The sequence below is a fragment of the Vombatus ursinus genome, unplaced genomic scaffold (genome assembly GCF_900497805.2).
Source record: "Vombatus ursinus unplaced genomic scaffold, bare-nosed wombat genome assembly UNPS02010304.1, whole genome shotgun sequence".
In the NCBI taxonomy this organism is placed as follows: domain Eukaryota; kingdom Metazoa; phylum Chordata; class Mammalia; order Diprotodontia; family Vombatidae; genus Vombatus; species Vombatus ursinus.
The window spans coordinates 1,816,186-1,836,749 of record NW_020950082.1 but is presented as its reverse complement, the minus strand read 5'-3'; the positions used below and the strand labels follow the sequence as shown (position 1 = coordinate 1,836,749).

General features: G+C 35.8%; 1 protein-coding gene and 1 pseudogene across 2 annotated transcripts in view; one reads left to right on the top strand and one right to left on the bottom strand.

Moving 5' to 3' along the window:
* The window catches only part of NALCN (sodium leak channel, non-selective), a 502,028-nt gene that overhangs the window by 303,868 nt on the left and 177,596 nt on the right, over positions 1–20,564 (bottom strand). For both annotated transcript variants that reach the window (XM_027854084.1, XM_027854085.1), the window contains exons 7-8: positions 952–1,094; positions 718–822 (exon numbers count right to left, since the gene is read on the bottom strand). In XM_027854084.1, the coding sequence (XP_027709885.1) occupies positions 718–822; positions 952–1,094 (248 nt within the window). The remainder of the gene's footprint in view (positions 1–717; positions 823–951; positions 1,095–20,564) is intronic.
* LOC114037301 lies at positions 19,000–20,515 on the top strand (annotated as a pseudogene).

Below are 20,564 nucleotides of genomic sequence, written 5' to 3'. Positions count from 1 at the left end.
GGATAGGTTTCTAGATTTAAAGTCAGGAAAATATGGGCTTAAATCCCACCTTGGGTCATTTACTAGCTGTGTTAACCTAGTCATATCACTCAATTTTTCTGAGTCTGTTTACTCATCTGCAAAATGGGAATAATAATAATTCCTACCTCAAACGGTTTTTGTGAAGATCAAATGAGATCATGTATGCCAAGTGTTTAGCAAAACTTATAGTATCATATAAACATGAGTAATTATTATTAGATCTAAGGGAAATGGACACTTTTGGTAAACCTAAAGAAGACCATGTGAAAAGCTATCTACAGAAAGGAGGGGGTAGAAGTGGGGAAAGGAGGAATTCTTTATCATATTTATAGACTAGAATGTATTTTCCTTCCTAAGAAGTTAGAGAAAGTTTTAATTAACTGGAAAGGTTGTGAACACACATCTGACAATGTACTTTTTGACTATTATCCAAGATCCTATCACCCAACTAAGCTTGGAAAAGGATCATGACAAGGAGACTGACCTCCAAATCCTATATAATTTGACCTAACAATGAATGAATACCTTTCACTAAGTCACAGAAGGATTGTAATCTGCCTCAGCTGACAGGCTATTCACATGGATGAATCTGCAGGCCTTTTTTTTTTTTTAACACTAAGTTATTGCATATTTCTTGTTTGAAATTTATCAAAATTATTTTTCTTGGAATTAATTAAAATGCTTCCAATGCTTTACCTGTGTTGTAGCTGTTGAAGTTGTGCTGCTCCTGGATCCCCACATCTGTTGGAACTGCACCCTGATTTCTGCAAATGTTTCAATAATGACGGCAATAAATACATTCTGAAGGGGAAAAAATAGATAAATAAACCAGACTTAACATAAGACTCAGCAGAGGTGGAGGAAACCTAGTAGAAATTCAGTAGAACATGTGTATGTCTGATAGGTTTATCTCAACAAATTATACAATACCTTAACAAGCCAGGCAAGAAAGAATATTAGGGTGATGAAATAGAAGTAAGAACGCCATCTTGGAAAGCTGTCAATTGCTCGGTACATAAGGAAGACCCAGCCTTCTTGAGAGGCAGCCTCATACACAGTGAAAATGCTTGTACCTGTTGGTAGAAAGAGAAACAGGTTGTGTTTCCTTTTTAGATGAAAAAAAACTTTTCTTAGAAAAAAGAACTTTTGCCTACCTTCCATCTTTTACAGACAAAAGCTCTCCCAGAAAGGATTATGTTTTAGATAGTACTTTATTGGTTTTTGTTCTCAAAACTTAAAAAAAGTAAGCTATTCCCGTTATGTAAGAACTGAAATTCTAGGTATTTCATTCACAAAGAGACAATTCAGGGGTGATCAAGAGGTGGTGAAAAGCCATCTAGAGATGGTAAACTTTCAAATGTTAAAACAAGTGTACCATGAAAGTGAAGTAAAACAATAATAAGCTACCAAGGAGGCCTAAATGCTTCTGGTTCAAAAGGCCATATTTTGCATGTATTCTTGGTATCTATGGAACAAATAAATAGAATTTGTTATATATGAAATACATCTAAAAACTGTGTTTTTGATTTGAAGTGCTACTTTAGACAGATGAATCCATTTGGGCATCCTCAAATCAATATCACCAAGCCCACCTTTGGTTTGTGAAGCCTTTACTGAATACCAAAGCATGAACTAGTCAAGTGCCAAATGTTATTTCACATTTTCTGGCAGCATTATCCTGACCCAAATCTTTCCTCTCAACATAAAGAGTTAACAGATGAACAGGTGAATAGAATTTAAGCATATTACTGACTGTATCGACAAAACAAAATTTCCAGGTGCCAACAAGTCTTAGGGCTTGCTTAGGAAATAAAAAAAGAACCTCAAATTCCTTAACTTGAATATAGCTGATGTTTTTCACTGTTCCAATTTACTTTAGGTTTTGTTTTTTAATAAATTGATCAGGAAACTAACTCCCAGCTGATCTCTAAGTAAAATAACTTGAGAAAAAAGACTTATTTGTTTGGATGACTATGAAAAGAATGGTAAGTAGAAAAAAGAGCACATTCAGGCAGATGGTGGAGTTACTAACGAAGGACAAAGGGATTATAATAGCATGTATGAAACTAGATATTTAGGTAAGGCCACAGCTAAGGTTAACACAGAATGATAGCAAAAAAACAAACCATGCCTACCAGTAAAGTAGTTTTATATACAATTGAGGCTTTGTGAAACAAATAAAATTGGATATAACAAATAAAAGTAGTTCATTTCCATCTAAGATGATTGTTATTATTTTCTAGTTCAAAATAATATAGGTATCCACAGAAAACTGACATTGAAGATTAATTTTTAATTGCTTATTGTCTGCTGAAAAGTGGAAATTTATATTATAAACAAAAACAGTTAAGGAACACTGGTGCAACCAGATTTCCAGCCCTGTTTTAAAGGAAAGAAGTGACTCAATTCAATTCAGTTCAACAAATGTACTAAGTAGCTACTTTGCATGGAATTGATTGTGCTAGGTATTCAGAATACCAAGATAAAAAATGAAATGGTCTTGTCCCCAAGAAGCTTAGAATACAATAGATTCAGAAAGGGTTGAATGGCTATATGTTAAAAAATGAGTTATTCGAAGTCTACATCCAACTGGAAAGGAAATCTCTTAGTTGGAGAAATTGGGTAATTCCATATAATTCAGAAGGGTGGTTATCCAATTTATCATATTGCTTATATGGTTAACCTCTCTTGTAAAAATAAAATCAGTCAATTCTCTCTTGGTAACTAGGTCCAACACAGCATTTATTATAGGTGCAATATGCACCCCAATGAAGTTTAGAAACGATCCCTAGATTAATAGGTCTATGCTGTTTTTGTAATCTATGACTACTGAAAACATGTTCAGAAAATATGTCTGACCCAAATGAGTTTTGAGGGTTGTTTTCTAAGAGTGCTGATGGATTTAGATTGATTCATCCCTACTCTTTCAGTTGGGCAACTGATAACTAGTATGATATACACTTTAAGGAAATCAATAAGGACATGGAATGTTGTTACAAGTTAGGAGTTAGGATGATAGAGAATATCAGCCATGTTATAAGAAGAAAGAAAAGTTGGAAGAATTATTTCCAGAGAGTAGAACTGGAACCAGTGACTTTAGGGAGGCATACTTTGACTTAATATAAAACAGAACTTTCTGCAATTCACAGCTATGTGTGTGTATATGTATAAAAAATATGTAGATATATGTGTGTTATGTATATATTTATGTATATAGGTGTATGTGTATATGTATGCATATGTATATATATACATACGCATATACATATAGTTATGTTTATGTGTATATATACACATACACATAAAAATGTATATATGTGTATGTGTGTGCATGTGTATGTGTGAGTGTGCATGTGTGTGTGTGTGTGTGGCTATACATTCAGGAAGTTCCTATTCACTGGAAATATTTAAACAGAGATTTTAGAGAACACAAAATGGAGGATTGAAGCATTGAGTGGATGGTTAAATGAGATGACCTTCCAGTTCCTATGAATACTGGAAGGATATATCTAAATTTCCTTCCAAAACAATTAATCCCATGTCAAAGAAATAACACTTTTACAGATAAGTAAATAGGAAATATAGACAAAGTAAATTGGCAGGAAAGCATTAATAATTGGTAGGAATAAGGAAAGGCTTCATGTAACAGATGGTACTTGAGTTAATCATTGAATGAAATTTGGGATTCCAAGAGGCAAAAAGGAGGAGAGAAAGCATCCCAAGCATTGGGGATGGCCTGTATGAAAGCATGGGAGAAAGCTATGAAATGTTAGTTATGAGAAACAGTAAATAGGGCACTTTGGAATACATATAATCTAAAGTACATGAAGGGGAAGAAATGGGAAATCAAGCTAGAAAGACAGATTGGAGTCATATCTTAACCATATTAAATGCCAAGCAAGAAATTTGTATTTTATCCTAGATGCAATAGGGGTAGTTGATAATGTGCCAGGCCTGAAGTCACAAAGACTCATCTTCCTGAGTTCAAATATGGCCTTAGACACTTACAGTTGTGTGACCCTGGGCAAGTCACTTAACCCTGTCTGCCTCAGTTTCCTCATCTGCAAAATGACCTGGGGAAGGAAATGGTCAACCACTCTAGTATCTTTGCCAGGAAAATCCCAGATGGGATCATGAAGAATTGTACACAACTGAAATGACTGAACAACAACGATAACGATGTAATGGGCAGCCATCGAAGTTTCTTGTGTGACAGTCAGGCCTGTATCTACCCTGTGGCTCAGGACACTACTTTCTCCAATGAGTTGCAACGAGTCACAGAAATATCTATGAGGCATAGTTCTCAGACACTCCCAGGCATTTGAAAAGGAGAGACTGATGATGTAGGGAGCTAAATGGCCAAAGGTGTCAGAAAAGATAAGAAGGGATGGTGGTTGTCCTCTATCCAGGAGGAGTATAGCCCTAACAAGCAGAAGATTTCCATATCTGAGACCTGAAAGATCCTGAAAGAAAGCCTTGGAGGTTAGGAGAAAGAGCTCACATTAGATGGCACTATAATACTATAACATCCTGCCTATTTAATCTTCTCTTGTATTTCTTCTCAATTGATGGCTTTGTCCTTAGTATTAACCTTCAAGTAATGTCACTATTCCTAGTCATGGGCTCTAATCAGTCTATGCCTCCAGATAACTCCTTTTTAAGCCTTCATCCTCTTCAGATGGAACTGACTAAGGAGGCCATAAATCTCCCCTGAATTTTTGAGTTGCATCTTAGGGCAGATGATCTAGATCCTTACCAATCTGGTCAATGTCTGTGACTGGAAACAAATAGCCCCAAGTTTCCAAAGACAAAATAATTTATCTTTTCTGACTCAAAGGGTATTTTCAGTCATGTTTTGCAATGACTATCCTAGAATATGGCAGGAAGGAAAAGCAAATAATCAGGGTCATCTAACTTTCCCATTTACTGACTTTTATATTTTCTCTTTGGCAGAGACCTGTCTCTTAGAAAATTAATCTCTTGATGTCTAAAAATTCAATCCTTCTTATATTTTCATCCTAACATTGAACAAAATAACTTTGATAGATATGAAGAAAAGTGAAAATAAGAGGATGAGTCTCTAAATTGTCTAAGTATAGGAAAAAGTCACATTCCACCAAATTCTACATTTGATACTTAACATCCTGAAAGAATTAATCACAACTTACCCAATATCCTGCCTAACAACCAGATGATGACAATAATAGCTTGAATAACCAGGGGATTGGCTCAATGTTATTTTTGTATCTAAAAATGCATATTTCCGCTTGCAGTGTTAATGAAACATATCTTAAAATAAATCCAAGAAGGCTAATTCATCCTTGGGTCTGAACAATGAATTACATTTTGTTATTGGCCATATCACAGAATCATAAAACATTAGAACAGGAAGGGACCTTCGTCCTACTCACTTATTTAATAAAGGAAGATTCTAAGGAACAGAAAATAACTTGCTCAAGGTAACACAGCTAATTATTTTTCAAAGATTTAAATAGCATTTCCCCCCTACCTTTGTTAGGAAGACTATCTAATGTATATATGAGTCCAATAATTAGATTAATTCTCCCAAAGTATTTAGTAAAATATAGCTTTGGATAAATATTTTCCTATTCTAATGGTGTGATACAGATAGGACACTGGGCTAGGAACTAAGCCAGGAACACAGGCTCTGGCAGGTCCTACTGCCAAAAAGCTTTCAGGTATTAGTCTGGATATAGTTTTTGTATCTTTAATTTGAGGACTCAAAAAGACTCATCAGTAGAAGGCTAACCACAAGATGACAGAGTATATGTTTTTGGCATTCAGGGGATGGTCACCAGTCATTAAACCATCTATTAAGATCTAGAAGTGATATAATTTGTATCATTTAAAAGAGTATTATCAGTACTTTTTATATTGTGTGTCTTAGGAAGCATTTGTAGTTGTTAAGTCATTTCAGTCATATCCAACTCTTTGTGACCCCATTTGGAGTTTACTTGGCAAAGACACTGAAACGGCTTGCCATTTCCTTTTTATTCTACAGATGAGGAAACTGAGGCAAACCGGGTTTAGTGACTTACCCAAGGTTACATAGCTACTGTCTGAGACTGGATTTGTCTTCCTGACTCTAAGCCCAGCCTTCTGTCCACTATGCCACCAAGCAGCATAATGAATTGTAAATAAGGCTGACCCCATCTCCTTATTCACAGCCTCCCCTCAACAAAAAATAGGTTTCAACATTACCTTTGGCAACTGAAACACTTAGAACTGAGAGTTAAAAAAAAAGTGTTTTACATAAAATGGTTCACTACATTTAAAACATTTGCAAACTCCTGAATTTATGGATTATCTTCAGGGAGGCTAACTCATTAGGAAATAAAAAAAAACACATTTCTTCCACCAAAAAGATAAGATAAGTAGGATTTCCAGTAAATCAGCAGATATCTAGAAAAGTGAAAAAAAGACTAACCATGCTAAATTTCACTACAGAAAATTTTATATTCAGATATAGATTTTTTTAACAGTTACAGATTATATTTATGTCAAGGATTCATGTTACAATTAAAGATCAATTCTGGGCTAATCAGAGAATTGATCTGTAAATTCACTAGTTGGGTCCTGTTTATTGCTCTATAATAAAAGACAAGCACTTATTTGTTTAGGCAAGATCTCCTGCCTTAAGAAGATGGTGCCTGAGAATAAAATTTGAATTTCTTAACCAAGGCTTAAAAAAGAAATAACAGACTCCTGGCCAGGGATGGAGTGTACCTCATGAAAGCTGGTAAGCATGTATTTGGCTGCTATCTTACAAATCCAACCAAATTAAAAAGAAAAAAAAAGATGAAGGAGAAAACTCTCCACGAAGCTGAATATCATTGTAATGAAGAAGTATAGTAGTTGAAAAAACAAAAAAAAAAATTAAAGGAGACATAATCTAATAAAAGAGCCAGTAAGGTGTGTGTAGGTGTGTGTGTGTGTGTGTGTGTATTTTGTTTGTTTGCTTTTCATAGCTGCAAATGTCTGTGAACATGTAAAGTGTAATATGTCCCACTCACAAGAGTATTTTCTTTACATTTTCACTAAGAGGTGTACTACAATCGTAAAATGGGTTGCTATATCTGGGTAAGCCACCAGATGGTGGTCCAAGTCTTGAGCTCCCAATTTGAATTGGATACAAACTTTGTACTGTAGAAACCTTTAAGTCCCCAGTATTCTTCAGTCATCCTGTATATTTGTAAAGTGTCTTTTCCCTCTCTGGAATTGTAACAAAGTGCCTCCCAGGGCTTTTATAGAATCTAAGGGTATGATTTAAGGCTCCCCCAGCCCCAATCATAATTCACTTGGTTTATGTTCATCTCCATCTCACAGGATCAGAATTTCTTTTCCAATTTCCTATGACCCTAATGAGTCACTTACTTATATATAGAATAGGATATATTTATGGAGCAAAATCAAAAGTGAAAGGTAGAGCATCATAAACCCATACCATAACTTCAACAAGCTATAATATTTTGTGTTCATCACAATTTCTCTCCTTTCCAACTTCCACGCTTCTCTTCCTGCTGACACTGCTGAGACAAGAGTACCTCAAAGTTCTTAATGCTAAATGGTGCTTGGGGGGTTGGGAGAAAAAGGAAGCTGATTTAATACACTCCAATTCAACACTGTATCTCCCCTTCCATTCTCATCCTTTTATCCTCTGGCCAGTGACAACCATTGGCCTTGATCTCTGGTATAATGTTCTCTTCCTGGGAGATGACAAGTGAAATCTATGGCCCAGTAAATTAGCAGGCTGGTCTCCAGAGGTTGTGAGGTCAGGAACTGACTTTCTGCTTTCTCACAGTGGGCTCTTCAATGAATCCCCTAGAGAGTTTCTGCCTCCAGATCAATGGCTACCATGCCATCTCTGCTTTCTCATTGTACTCCAGAGACCCTGGTCTCTCCCAGTGTTGCTGCACAGCCTGGCCATCATCCACATGAAAATTTTACAAAGAATGACCACTTTCAAGCAATTTATTCACCTGAAGAAATCCACCACAATGGTGTCATTTTCTTTGGAACCTTAAAAAGTGCATGATGCAGGGAATAAACAGCAAGGGAGAAGATGGAAGGCAGGGCAGATAACAGTGGAGGAATAAATCAGGGGCATAGTCCTGTAAGAATAGTGTCAGGAATACTAAATCTCAGAATAAACAGAGACTGCTGAGGAAATCTAAGAATAAAATAAAATATTGTTATTTTGTTTTATCTATATGGAAGATTACTAAGGATTGAAGGAATGATGACAAATGGCAAGAGAAAGAAGTCAAAAGTGTTTCTTACTTTGCTTCTCTTTTCTCTGTCAAAGAAAATTACCTTAGAATTGGAAAGAACAAAACATAAATTGCTAATAATTGTTAACCAACATAAATAAAGAGGTTGCACCAAACTGCCCTTGATGAATTCAACATGGCCAAGATAAAATTTACAGGAGCTAAAGGTGTGATTGCTGAAGTATTGTCAGTAATTGAAAGACCACAAAGAATGGGAGAAGTTTCACAAGACTAGAGAAGGGCAAATGTTGTTCCTCTTTAAAAAAAAAAAAAAAAAAAGAGGAGGGAAGGAAGATAGAGAATAGCACCTGAAAAATTTTGTAGGCCTGTGAGCATCACTTCAACTCTTGGTACCATTTTAGAATTATTTATTAAAGACATGGTTAGTTAATATCCAGGAAAAGAAGTAATGATTACAAAGAACCGGGCACTACTCGTATTTTCTTTCTTTCTTTTTTATTTTTGGACTGGATTAAACTAGGAGATAGGTGGCATATTATAGATATAGTTTCCCTGTTTACTTTGTTTTGTTTTTAGTAAAGCTCTTTAATAAAGTATCTTCACACATTTTTGGGGGAATAGATGGCAAGACATGTTCTACCAGAAAATTGCCATTATATTTTTCATTAGATCCCAATAGTCATGATGGGAAATGAAAGAAAATTCAATTCACACATACTTGTGAAATTTAAGGAGACCTCTTGCTGTGAAACAGAAATTATATTATTAAGTAAGGATACTTTAGTTCAAACAAAGAATTATTAAACTTGACAATAGCTACTTCAAAAGGACTCTAAATTAACATAATTCTAACAGTTAATATTGTTTTTAAATGCTGTTCCAGGTTTGTGTTTGCTGGTTCAAGTTAGTTTTAGTTTGATATAGACCAAAATAAGGGCAAAGAGATAATTCAGTTACCTGTACAGAAGAACACAATGTGTAATCTTCTTTTTTCTTTAAAGAAATGAAATTAATCCACCCATATTCTGAGAGGCCCTATTCTTATGATGCTTTATGATATGAAAGTGACCCTGGTTTCTCTATATTGTGCTATGTCAGAAAACTACAAGTTCTTGCAGATTCTATCATGGAAGAGAAAATCTGCTAGTAAAGCTCTGTAAAGAGAGGTTCCTCACCTTAAGGTTGTTCACCAGGTGATGGGTTTTTTATATTTTTTTTATCACTGTGATTTATTAAGCCATCTGCTAAAGACAGATATCTCTACTGGTGAAAGGACAACCCACAGGAATGAAATCCCAAATTTTCCATGATAATTCAATAAGTTCAAATTAAGTACAAATAAGTTTATGATGTTGCAAAACAGCACTTCTCTTTGTTGTATAAGGAACTAATATCCCATGATTCTAAAAATTACTGTAACTTTTTTGAAATAGATTTCATTGAAATTTCTTGAGAGTTGACTTGAATAGTTACAATCTTCCACTGAATTTTAATTTTGATATATTTACTATTATGAACTTCATTCATCTGTCCTTACATGCCCAAAACACATGGAGGAATTGGCTTAACAAGCATTAACATTTCTGGGTTATTCATTTCATCTCACTGGATGATAAAGAAATAACTATTTAGAAATTTGATGAAAGGGAACAAGTAAGATCCCAGAAATTGCAGTAAAATTTTTCTTGTGACTATAGTATCAACATTGCTAGAGACAATAATCTCTTTGCTATTATCACTCCTAGATTCAATAGTTAATTAATATTTGCAGAATTACAAGGGCTAGAAACCAAGACACCAGTGTTGCATAAATGAGGAATTTGCTAACTTTGTAGGGTGTGTCATAATATTGGTAGTTTACAGTTTTATGTTTATGTTTAAATAACTCACACAGAAATACCTGGTTATATTTCACATACTGTGATTTAATTAGGAAGTAGCTATATAATTCAAGTAAATTAAAGTCAGGTCAGTAATCATTTATCAAGCACCTATTGTGTGCCAAATACTGTCTCAGTTTCAGGGACTAAAGACATGAATAATCCCTGTTATCAAGGAATTTATACTCCATCAGTTACAAACATCAAATGCACAGATGCAAAAAACAGAAAATGTTAAGACATGGAGTATAAACAAATAGGGGTGTCAGGAAAGGTTTCTTATAGGAGGTGGCACTTGCACTGAACCCTGAAGGAAGCATAGAGTTTCAAGAGATGGGAATCGGCAGGGAGAACATACCAGAAACGAGACACAATTTGTAGAAAGGCATAGTGGTTGACTGTTGTATATAAGGAATAGCAAATAGGGCAGTTTGTCTAAAGTTTAGCAGAGCAAAGCTGGTAGAAAGAGGAGTTCTTTAAATGGTGAGCAGTTTGTATTTAATTCTAGAAGCATACCACCTTGGGAGAACTCAAAACTTGTAGACCCCCACATCTAGCTCTGGAAACAGCTGCACAAAAAACTCTAAACCTAGGGATAGTACCCCTCCACAGCAAGAGCACAGCTCAACTTTAACATAAAGGCCAAGAAATGGGCTTGGAAAATGAGCAAAGAATAAAAAAAAAAAAAGAACTTCACCTTAGAAAATTACTGTGGTGGAAGGGAAAATCAAAATGCAAAGTCAGAAGCAGACAAGAAGAAAAATTGCTACAGCCAAAGCCAAGAAAAATCTTAATTGGTCTCAGGCTCCCAGAAATATTCCTGGAAGAGCTAAAAAAGAATTTTCAAGTTATGTAAGAGAGGTAGAGGAAAAATTGGAAAAAGACATGAGACCCATGCAAGAAAATCATCAAAAAAATAAGTAGCTTGGTAAAGGAGGCACACACAAAAAAATGAAGAAAATAACATCTTAAAAAGACAGAATAGGCCAAAGGATAAAAGAGGCACAAAAATCCACTGAAGAGAAGCAACCCTTAAAAGATCAGAATTGGCCAAATGGAAAAATATGTAAAAATTCACTGAAGAGAATTCCTTAAAAACAGAATTGTTCAAATGAAAAAGGAGATACAAAAGCTCAATTAAGAAAATAATTCCTTATATAATTCTTAAAAATTATAATTGGGCAAGTGGAAGCATCAAGAAGCAATAAAATCTTAAAAATGAAGATATAAAAGAAAATGTGAAATACCTCATTGGAAAAACAAGTGACTTAGAAAATAGATTAAGCAAAGACAATTCAAGGATTATTGGAATACTTAGAAGCCAGGATAAAAAAAAAGTGCCTACATATCATATTTCAAGAAATTTTCAAGGAAAACTGTCATGATATTCTGGAACTAAAGGGTCAGGTAAAATAGAAATCACCTCCTGAAAAAGACCCCAAAATGAAAACTCCCAGGAATATTATAGCCAAATTACAGAGTCCCAGGTCAAAGAGAAAATACTGCAATCAGCCAGAAAGAAACAATTCAAGTAACATGGATTCACAATCAGGATAACACAAGATTTAGTAGCTTCTACATTAAAGGACCAGAGAGCTTGGGATATGATATTCCAGAGGGCAAAGGAGCTAGGATCACCTACCCAGCAAAATTGAGTATAATCCTTCAGGGGAAAATTAATATTCAATGAAATGGAGGACTTTCAAGTATTCTTTTTTTTTCAATTAACATTTATTAAGTATATACCATGTGAGAAACACTACTAAGTGCTTGAGGCAAAAGACCATCCATGCACTCAAGGAATTTATAATCTAATGGGAGAGACAAGAAGCATGAACAAACAAGCTATCTAAAGAATAATAAATAATAATATATAAATAATAATAAATAATAATAAAGAAGATAATCAAAAGAGGGAAGGCACCAAAATTAAAAGGGGTTAGGGAAAGGTTCCTGTAAAAGATGGAATTTTAATTAGGACTTAAAGGAAGCCAATAGATAGAAGGAGTGTACATAGACAGAGGGCATAGGTGTGAGTTGAATATGATGGGATGATATCTAAAAAATAAAACTAAAGGGTGAGAAAGAGGAATGCGCTGGAAGAAGGGAAAAGGGAGATATAGAACAGGGTAAATTATCTCACATAAAAGAGGTACAAAAGAGCTTTTGCAATGGAGGGGAAGATAGGGGAAGGTGGAGGGGTTTCAAACCTTAAATCCCATTGGAACTGGCTCAAAGAGGGAATAACACACTAAGTTGGATAAAGAAATCTTTCTTACCTTATAGGAAAGTAGGAGGGGAAAGGATAAGAGAAGGGGGGGCATAAGGGAGTTGATAGTCAGAAGCAAACCACTTTTGAAGATGAATAGGGTGAAAGGAGAGAGAAAGAATAGGATAAACAGGGGCAAAATAGGATGGAGGGAAATATACAGTTGGTATACATATATATGTATATATATATATAAATGAATTTATAGATGTATGTATATACAATTAGTAATCATAATTATGAAAAAAATTGACAGCAAGTTTCTCTGATAAAGAGCTCATTTCTCACCTATATAGAGAAGTGAGTCAAATTTATGCAAATAAGAGCCATTCCCCAATTAATAAATGACCAAACGATATCAAAGAGTTTTCAGATGAAGCAATCAAAGCTATCTATAAGTATATGAAAAAATGCTCTAAACCACCATTTATTAGAAAAATGCGAATTAAAACAACTCTGAGGTACCACCCCACACAAATCAGATCATCTAATATGATAGAAAAAGAAAATGACAAATATTGGAAGAGATATGGGAGAATTGGGACACCAATGCCTCTTGGTACAGTTGTGAACTGATTCAACTATTCTGGAGAGCAATTTTTAACAAGGTCCATAAACCTTTTATATACTTTGACCCAGCAATAGTGCTACCAGGTCTGTGTCCCAAAGAGTTAAAAAAATACCAAAAAGGAAAAGGGCCTTTATATTAAAAAATATTTATAGTGACTCTTTTAGAGGGGGAAATTGAGGGGATGCCCATAAATTGGGAAAGGCTGAACAAGTTGTGGCATTGATTGTGATAGAAGACTATTGTACTATTAGAAATGATGGGGGCAGCTAGGTAGTGCAGTGGATAGAGCACCAACTCAGGAAGACCTGAGTTCAAGTCTGGCCTCAGACATATAACATTTACTAGCTGTGTGACTCTGGGCAAGTCATTTAACCCCAACTATCTCACAAAAAAAGAATCTGATACAAGGTAAAATGTGAAACTAAATTTCAAAAACAGTAACTTCAATAAACTTTAAAAAATGATGAGCAGGATGCTTTCAGAAAAACCTGGAAAGACATACAAACTGACGCAAAGTGAAATGAGCAGAACCAGGAGAACAATGTATATATTAACAGCAATGTATGATGATCAACTGTGAATGACTTAGCTATTCTCAGCAATACAATGATCAAAGAAAATTCTGAGGGACTTTGTAAGAAAAATACTATCCATTTCCAGAAAAAGAACTGATGGAGTCTGAATGCAGATTGAAGTATACTTTTTAAAACTTGATTTTTCTTTTTTTTTTGTCTGTGTTTTCTTTCACAACATGACTCATATAGACATGTGTTTTTCATGACTGCAAATATATAACCTATATCATATTGCTTGCCTTCCTATGAGGGAGGAGTGGAGGGCCAGGAGGGAGAGAATTAAGAACTCAAAATTAAAAACAAATGAATGTCAAAAATTGTTTTTATATGCAATTATGGAAAAAATAAAATATTAAATAAATATATCTTAAATATTTTTAAATAATTCTGATTTCACCGAGGGAAATCAAGGAAGGAAATTAATGTTTGTAGAATCGTATTATATTGAACTGCTAAGTGGCTTTGTGATCTTGGAGTCATGGAGACCTGAGTTCAAATCAGGCCTCAGATACTTACTAGTTATGTGACCCTGGGCAAGTCACTTAATCTCTGTTTGCCTTTAATTCACTGGAGAAGGAAATGGCAAATCACTCCCATATCATTGCCAAGAAAATCCCATGGACAATATTGTCCATGGGGTCACAAAGAATTAGACATGATTGAAAAACAACAGCAACAGCAACATTATATTGAACTAGAAATATAATGAATATGGTTACAAGCCATTTTTAAATATCATCCTCTATTTTAAAAAAATGAAAAAGTTAGAGAGGATGAAAAGAGAACCTTACTAAGAGTCTATTGTGATGGTCTAGGCCAAAGGTGATGATTGCTTGCCTTTTGGTGATGGCTGTGTGAGTGGAAAGAAGGGGATAAAGAAATGTTATGGAGGTAGAAATTACAAGACTTGGCAACTGGTGGAATATTGGGGGGAGAGTGGTGCTGAATGAGAGTGAACTGTTGAGGATGACTCCTCATTACAGTCCTCAATGACTGAAAAAATGGTGGTGCCCTTGACAAAAAAATGGGAAGTTATGAAAGAGGGCTATGTTTGCTTTGGGGGCATTTTCAATTTGATATATTTATCAGATGACTAGCTGGAGACAAATGACTGGAACTCAGGAGAGAGATGATTGCTGTATACATAGATTTGGGAATCATTTATATAAAGACAATTAGTTGAATTCATACTATAGAAACACTTAAGCTATTACATAATGAATTTTTTTCCATAGTAAGTATAATACATCAATATTAATTAAATATCTGTTACAAAAGTTATCAAGAGAGAGAGGGAGAGAGGGAGACAGAAAATGAGAGGGAGAAGGAGGGGGGAGAAAGAGACAGAGAGAGAGAGACAGAGAGACAGAGAGAGAGAGACAGAGACAGAGACAGAGAGAGAGAGACAAAGAGAGAGACAGAGAGACAGAGAGAGAGAGAGAGACAGAGAGACAGAGAGAGCTAGCTTCAGAGTTAGGAAGAGCTGGATTGAAATCCCAGTTCTGGGAATACTGGCTGTATGATGTTGAACAAATCAATTAACCTCTTTGTGCTCATAAAAACTCTCAGACTATACATTTCAGAACAGTTGTTGTTTGTAGTGGTAAAGAGAATATCTGTACCCCAATTGCCCTACACTAATGAAATCACAAATCTAGAAACACTCCTTCCCCCCAAAAACTTCAAAACTATAACTATGCTTCACCTCCCTCCCTCTAGTTTGCTTAAACATATCATTATACATGTAGGAAGAAGGTAAATGCCTAATATACTACATGACTAATTAAAAACATAAGCAAAATAAAAAAGACAACCAACAATAAAAATGTTTTACTTATAATTATAAACCATTGAGAACAGATTTATGTTGCAAATTTCATTTTCTGTTAGGCTGTCAGACCATATGATGCAGCAAATGCTGCATGAAGGATATTCAATTTTGAAAGAACTCTGTGGCGGTTCAATAAAGCACACATTTTACTAGGAGGTAGTCCACTGGTTTTGGGGAATGTGTATTAGCTTTCCCGAATTCTCAGAAAAATAGCTATCAAACTATTCTGCAGGGTTTTTTTTTTTCTCATTATCTGAATCAAGATTTGGATAAGGCCAAAAACTCTCACAGATGCTCAGGGGTTGGAAGAGAGCTCAAACAAAGGCTATGTACTCCAGTAGATACCCAAAACATGAATCCCTTAAAGCATTCTTGCTAAGTGACCATACAAGCTCTGTTTGAAGACTACCTGAGACAAGGAAATTGTTGTTTTGTAAGGCAGCTCATTCCATGTCTGTACAACTCTAATTGAAAGGAATTCTTTTTTCTCATATAGAGAAAAATCTTCTGTTTAGTGCTTTCTACCAAGCAGTCTTTGTTTGGGCCTCAGAACAATCAAAACAAGTTTATTCTCTCTTCCACATCCAGACTTCAAAAATCTGAAAAGAGGTATCATGCCTCTTCTAAGTTTTTCCTCGTCTAGGCTCATTTAATCATTCCACAAACAACAAGGTTTTTCCTTAATTTACCATCCTGTTCACATTTTATGGATATGTTGTAACCTATTAATGTCCTTCCTAATATGTGATACCTAGCACTGGACACAACAGACTAAGTGGGATCTCACAATGGTGATGGACAATAAGGTCCATTTCCTCTATTCTTGACACTATGTTTCTATCAGTACAAAAGATAATAGCATTCTTTTTTTAATTGCCATGTTATACTCTTATTTATATTAAGCTTGCAGTTCTTCACATGAAAATATAAAATCCTCTGGCCTTTAAAGCTCTTCATAACATAGCACCTTCTTACTTTCCCAGTGTTCTTACATCTTTCTCCACTCTGAGATCCAGTTAACAATGGCCTCCTTACTCTTCCTTGCATAAGATACTCTGTCTTCTTGATTGAGCATTCTCACTGGCTGTCCTCCATGCCTGGAGCTCTATTCCTCATCTCTGCTTTCTGCTTTTCCTGGCTTCCTTTAAGTCTTAGCTCAAGTTCCACCTGCAGAAACCCTTTTCCATTCCTCCTTAATCTTAGTATCTTCCCTATAAGACTACCCCCAATTAAACCTCTATATATCCTGTTTATGCCTAATTATATGTTGTAACTAAACTGGACTGTGAGCTCCTTGAGAGGAAGAATGCATTTCTTATCTCTCTTTGCAATCTCAGCCCTCAGCATAGTGCCTGGTGCAGAGCTATAGATTAATAAATAATTATTGATTACACATCCTCCCTGTCTTGTGCCTGTTTTTGAAGTATAAGACTTTACTTTTATCATTATTAAATTACGTCTTAGTCGATTTGACTCATTATTCTAGTCGTTCTATTTTTTTCTGGAATCCCCATATTTCATCCAGTGATATAAACAATCCCTGCCATCCTTTATTTAATTTTCAAAATTTGATAAATATGCCATCTATGCATGCATCCACAGTATTAATAAAAATGATAAATGAAACAGGGCCAAGTACAAATCCCTACAGTGCTACCAAATAGCTATGCCTCTAGAATAGCATCAAACAAGACTTCTGGGACACTTTGTATAATTCTATGAGAATTGCATGTTTGCAGTGAACCTAATCATAAATGAACCAAAGGATGTATAACATATTCATAAGGGTCAGACTTGGAGTCAGGAAGAGAGGTTCAAGTTCTTCCTCTGACAAGTTCTGCTTATGTGACCTTGGCCAAACTATGTTACCTCTATGAAACTCTGTGTCCCCATCTGTAAAATGAGGGGATCGGATGAGATGGCCTCTAGGTCCCTTCTAGCTCTAAATCTATGCTCCTATGTTATTTCCTTTTCTCTGTAATAGAGCTTAATAAATGTTTGTGAAACTTTTGGATTTTTTTTTTGTTCTTGGTAATATTTACATAGAGATATAAAAGCCAACCAACGTTAAACATTTAAATGAAGTGTTGCTATGCTATTGCATTTCTGCATCTTTGTAGTAAATAGATGTTGGCCCTGTGATTAATTAAGCTATACTTTGATACTTAAGGGCCATTTTGAAAAATGTCACAGTGTTTTAATTTTCTACTGCTGCATCACTTGACATTTTTATAAATTATTTGTATTTCTTTCCCTAAGTCATCACAAGACTTAAAAAAATAATTTTATTTTCCTTCTAAAAAAGCATTCTATTATAGTTACTAGCTAAAGTACAGTAGAATTTCTCAAATTAAAAAAAATTAGGAGAAAGACTAATAAAATTAAAGCTTCACCATGAGTTACAGTGACAGCAGATGCAGAATGCCATCTGCCCCACAAATGTGATTCAGCTGTGGTTATCACAAAACAGTTCAATTCTCACTACTAGCACAGGCTACCTTTGGAGGCACATGAATTAAAAAACAAAGCTAGTAAGAAATATCTCTACTTTAATTGAACATGAGTCTCCAATAAATAAAATACTTAGAAGTGATGTTACCTGTACATATATTCACGAACAAGATGAGAAAAATGTCCATGAACCAGCTCAAAGCAGCAAAGAGCGATTTTGATTAGTAAGATGAAACCAAATGAAACATTTAAAATCAAATTACAAAGGACAATATCCCCTTCATGAAAAATGAACTTGTCACCAGCAGCAATATTTTCTCTTCCTTGCAGAAAGATCTCCTTATACTGAAACATATTTCACAGCTAATCAACTCAAGTACATCCCCTAGTAGACTGAACAGTAACTGTATAACTTTTGTCTTAAAAACAATAAATTCATGTTGTGAATTAAAGAGGTAAAAATATTCAGTCTTATAAGTGGCATTAAGTAATGGAAAGAGACATCTATATCCACTCTGTAGTGGGAAGAATGCTAGACTGAGAACCATACCACTTGAGTTCCAGTCTCATCAGAGTCCTGTATGGTCTTCAGCAGGTCATTTGACTTCCCTTAGACTCCGTTTCTTCTTCTTAAAAAGTAAAGCTCTATACCAGTGGTGTTGTACTGAAATCGGGCTGCATATTGACTTAGGAAACCAAAATTTAATACTATGTTGTACTGAATTTTTATTTATTTTGTTAAACATTTCCCAATTACATTTTAATCTGGTTTGACCACACTGGGGAGTTTTGCAGGCTACAAATTTGACACCTCTGGACTCTTGACAAAGTGGTGCATGTGGCTATTTCCAATTCTGACATTCTATGACTACATTTGCCATCTTATTTTGCAGAACATGGAATTGGCTTAAGTCATTTCTTTTTGTCCCTTATTCTGCAAAATGTGCTCTTTCTTCTGCCTGAGTTTTTGCCTACAGAGAAAAATTTATAATTAACTAAACACTAGTACAAACTTAACTCTGATGGTGAACTCATATCAATATAATGATATTGATGTTGCTGACTCTGTTGCTAGAGCTAAGATTACAGAATAGGAAAGGTTCAGCCCAAGTTCAGAACCAGTTGTAAGAACATAATGGCTGCTCAGGGATGGTCCCTCCTGGCAGCCTCATAGGAGCTGAGGTGCTAGGGCCTGCATGGGGTCCTCCTGGTGCCTACAGGGCACTATGGCACTTCTGGGGTGGTACCTCTTCCAGTGCTTTTGGCCTTCAGCTTACCTACAGAGGAAGTTCTCTATTCCAGGGTCTTCCCACCCTCTCGCTATCAGAGGCTCAGTTTTCAGTCTCTCTGCTGGCTATGGAGCTGCTACACTCTTGTTATGTGTTCTCCAGAGGCTATTCTTTCCACCCAGGCCTCAGTACTTCGGGACAGCTCCTGGTGGATCAATGTGGAGATGGGACCTCCCAATCCTATCTTGGGTGTTAGGAAGAGGGACCCTAATAGCAAGAAGATGAGCCTGAGAGTTGGAGCTTACCAAGATGATAAAGGGAAGCTTTATTGTTCTTCTAAAGTATTCATAAGGCAGAGGCTCAAATTGCAGGGAAAAACATGGACAAAGATTACCTTCCCATCACAGGATTGGCTGAATTTTGCAAGGCATCAGCAGAGCTATGGCTGGGTGAAAATATGGAGGTGCTGAAAAGTAGTCAATATGTCACCTCACAAACCATTTCCGGAACTGGAATGTTAAGTGTAGGAGCCAATTTTCTACAATCATTCTTCAAATTCAGCTAGGAGGTCTGGGGAAATCACATCCCTGTCTTGAGGGATACTGGCATATAGCTGAATGGCTACCAGTGCTATGACTCAAAATGGAAGACATTTTGAAAAACCCAGAGCAGAGTGTCATCCTCCTGCACACCTGTGCTTACAATCTCATGGGAATCAATCATTGTCCTGAGCAGTAGAAAGAAATAGCATCCCTGGTAAAGCAAAGGAAACTGCCTTTTTTTGACATGGCATACCATGGTTGTTCCAGTGGAGATGGCAACAAGGATGCCTGGGCTGTTTGCCACTTAATAGATCATGGCATTAATGTCTCTCTATCAGTCATATGCCAGGAATATTAGCCTGCAAGGTGAACATGTGGGAGCCTGTACCATGGTTTGTAAAGATGCCAATCAAGCCAAGAGGGTAGAATTCCAGGTGAAAATCATGATTTGTTCTATGGATTCCAACTCCCCTCTCTATGGGGCCTGAATTGTTTCCATGATCTTGAATAGTCCTGATTTGAATAGCCAGTAGTTGCAAGAGTTAAAAAGCATGGCAGATCATATCAATAGCATGAAGACCTAGTTGGTTTCCAACCTCAAGAAAAAAGGCTCCTCCCACAATTAGTAGCACATCACTAACCAGATTGTCATGTTTTGTTTCACAGGCTTGAAACCTGAGTAGGTAGAATGGCTGGCCTCTCCATTTATATGACAAAAGATGGCTGCATTTCCAAAGCAGGGTCACATCAGGCAATATAGGGTACCTTGCCCATGCCATTCACCAAGTAACCAAACAGCTCTCTTTGACCAGATGGAGCAGAGACAACCTTCCCACCTTCAGACGCAGCTCTCTGAAATTCAGAAATGATTGGGTTGGTAAGGATAGGTGGTGAGAGTTTCTTTCAATCACAGTGTCTAATGTTTGACCATTGAAAGTATCTC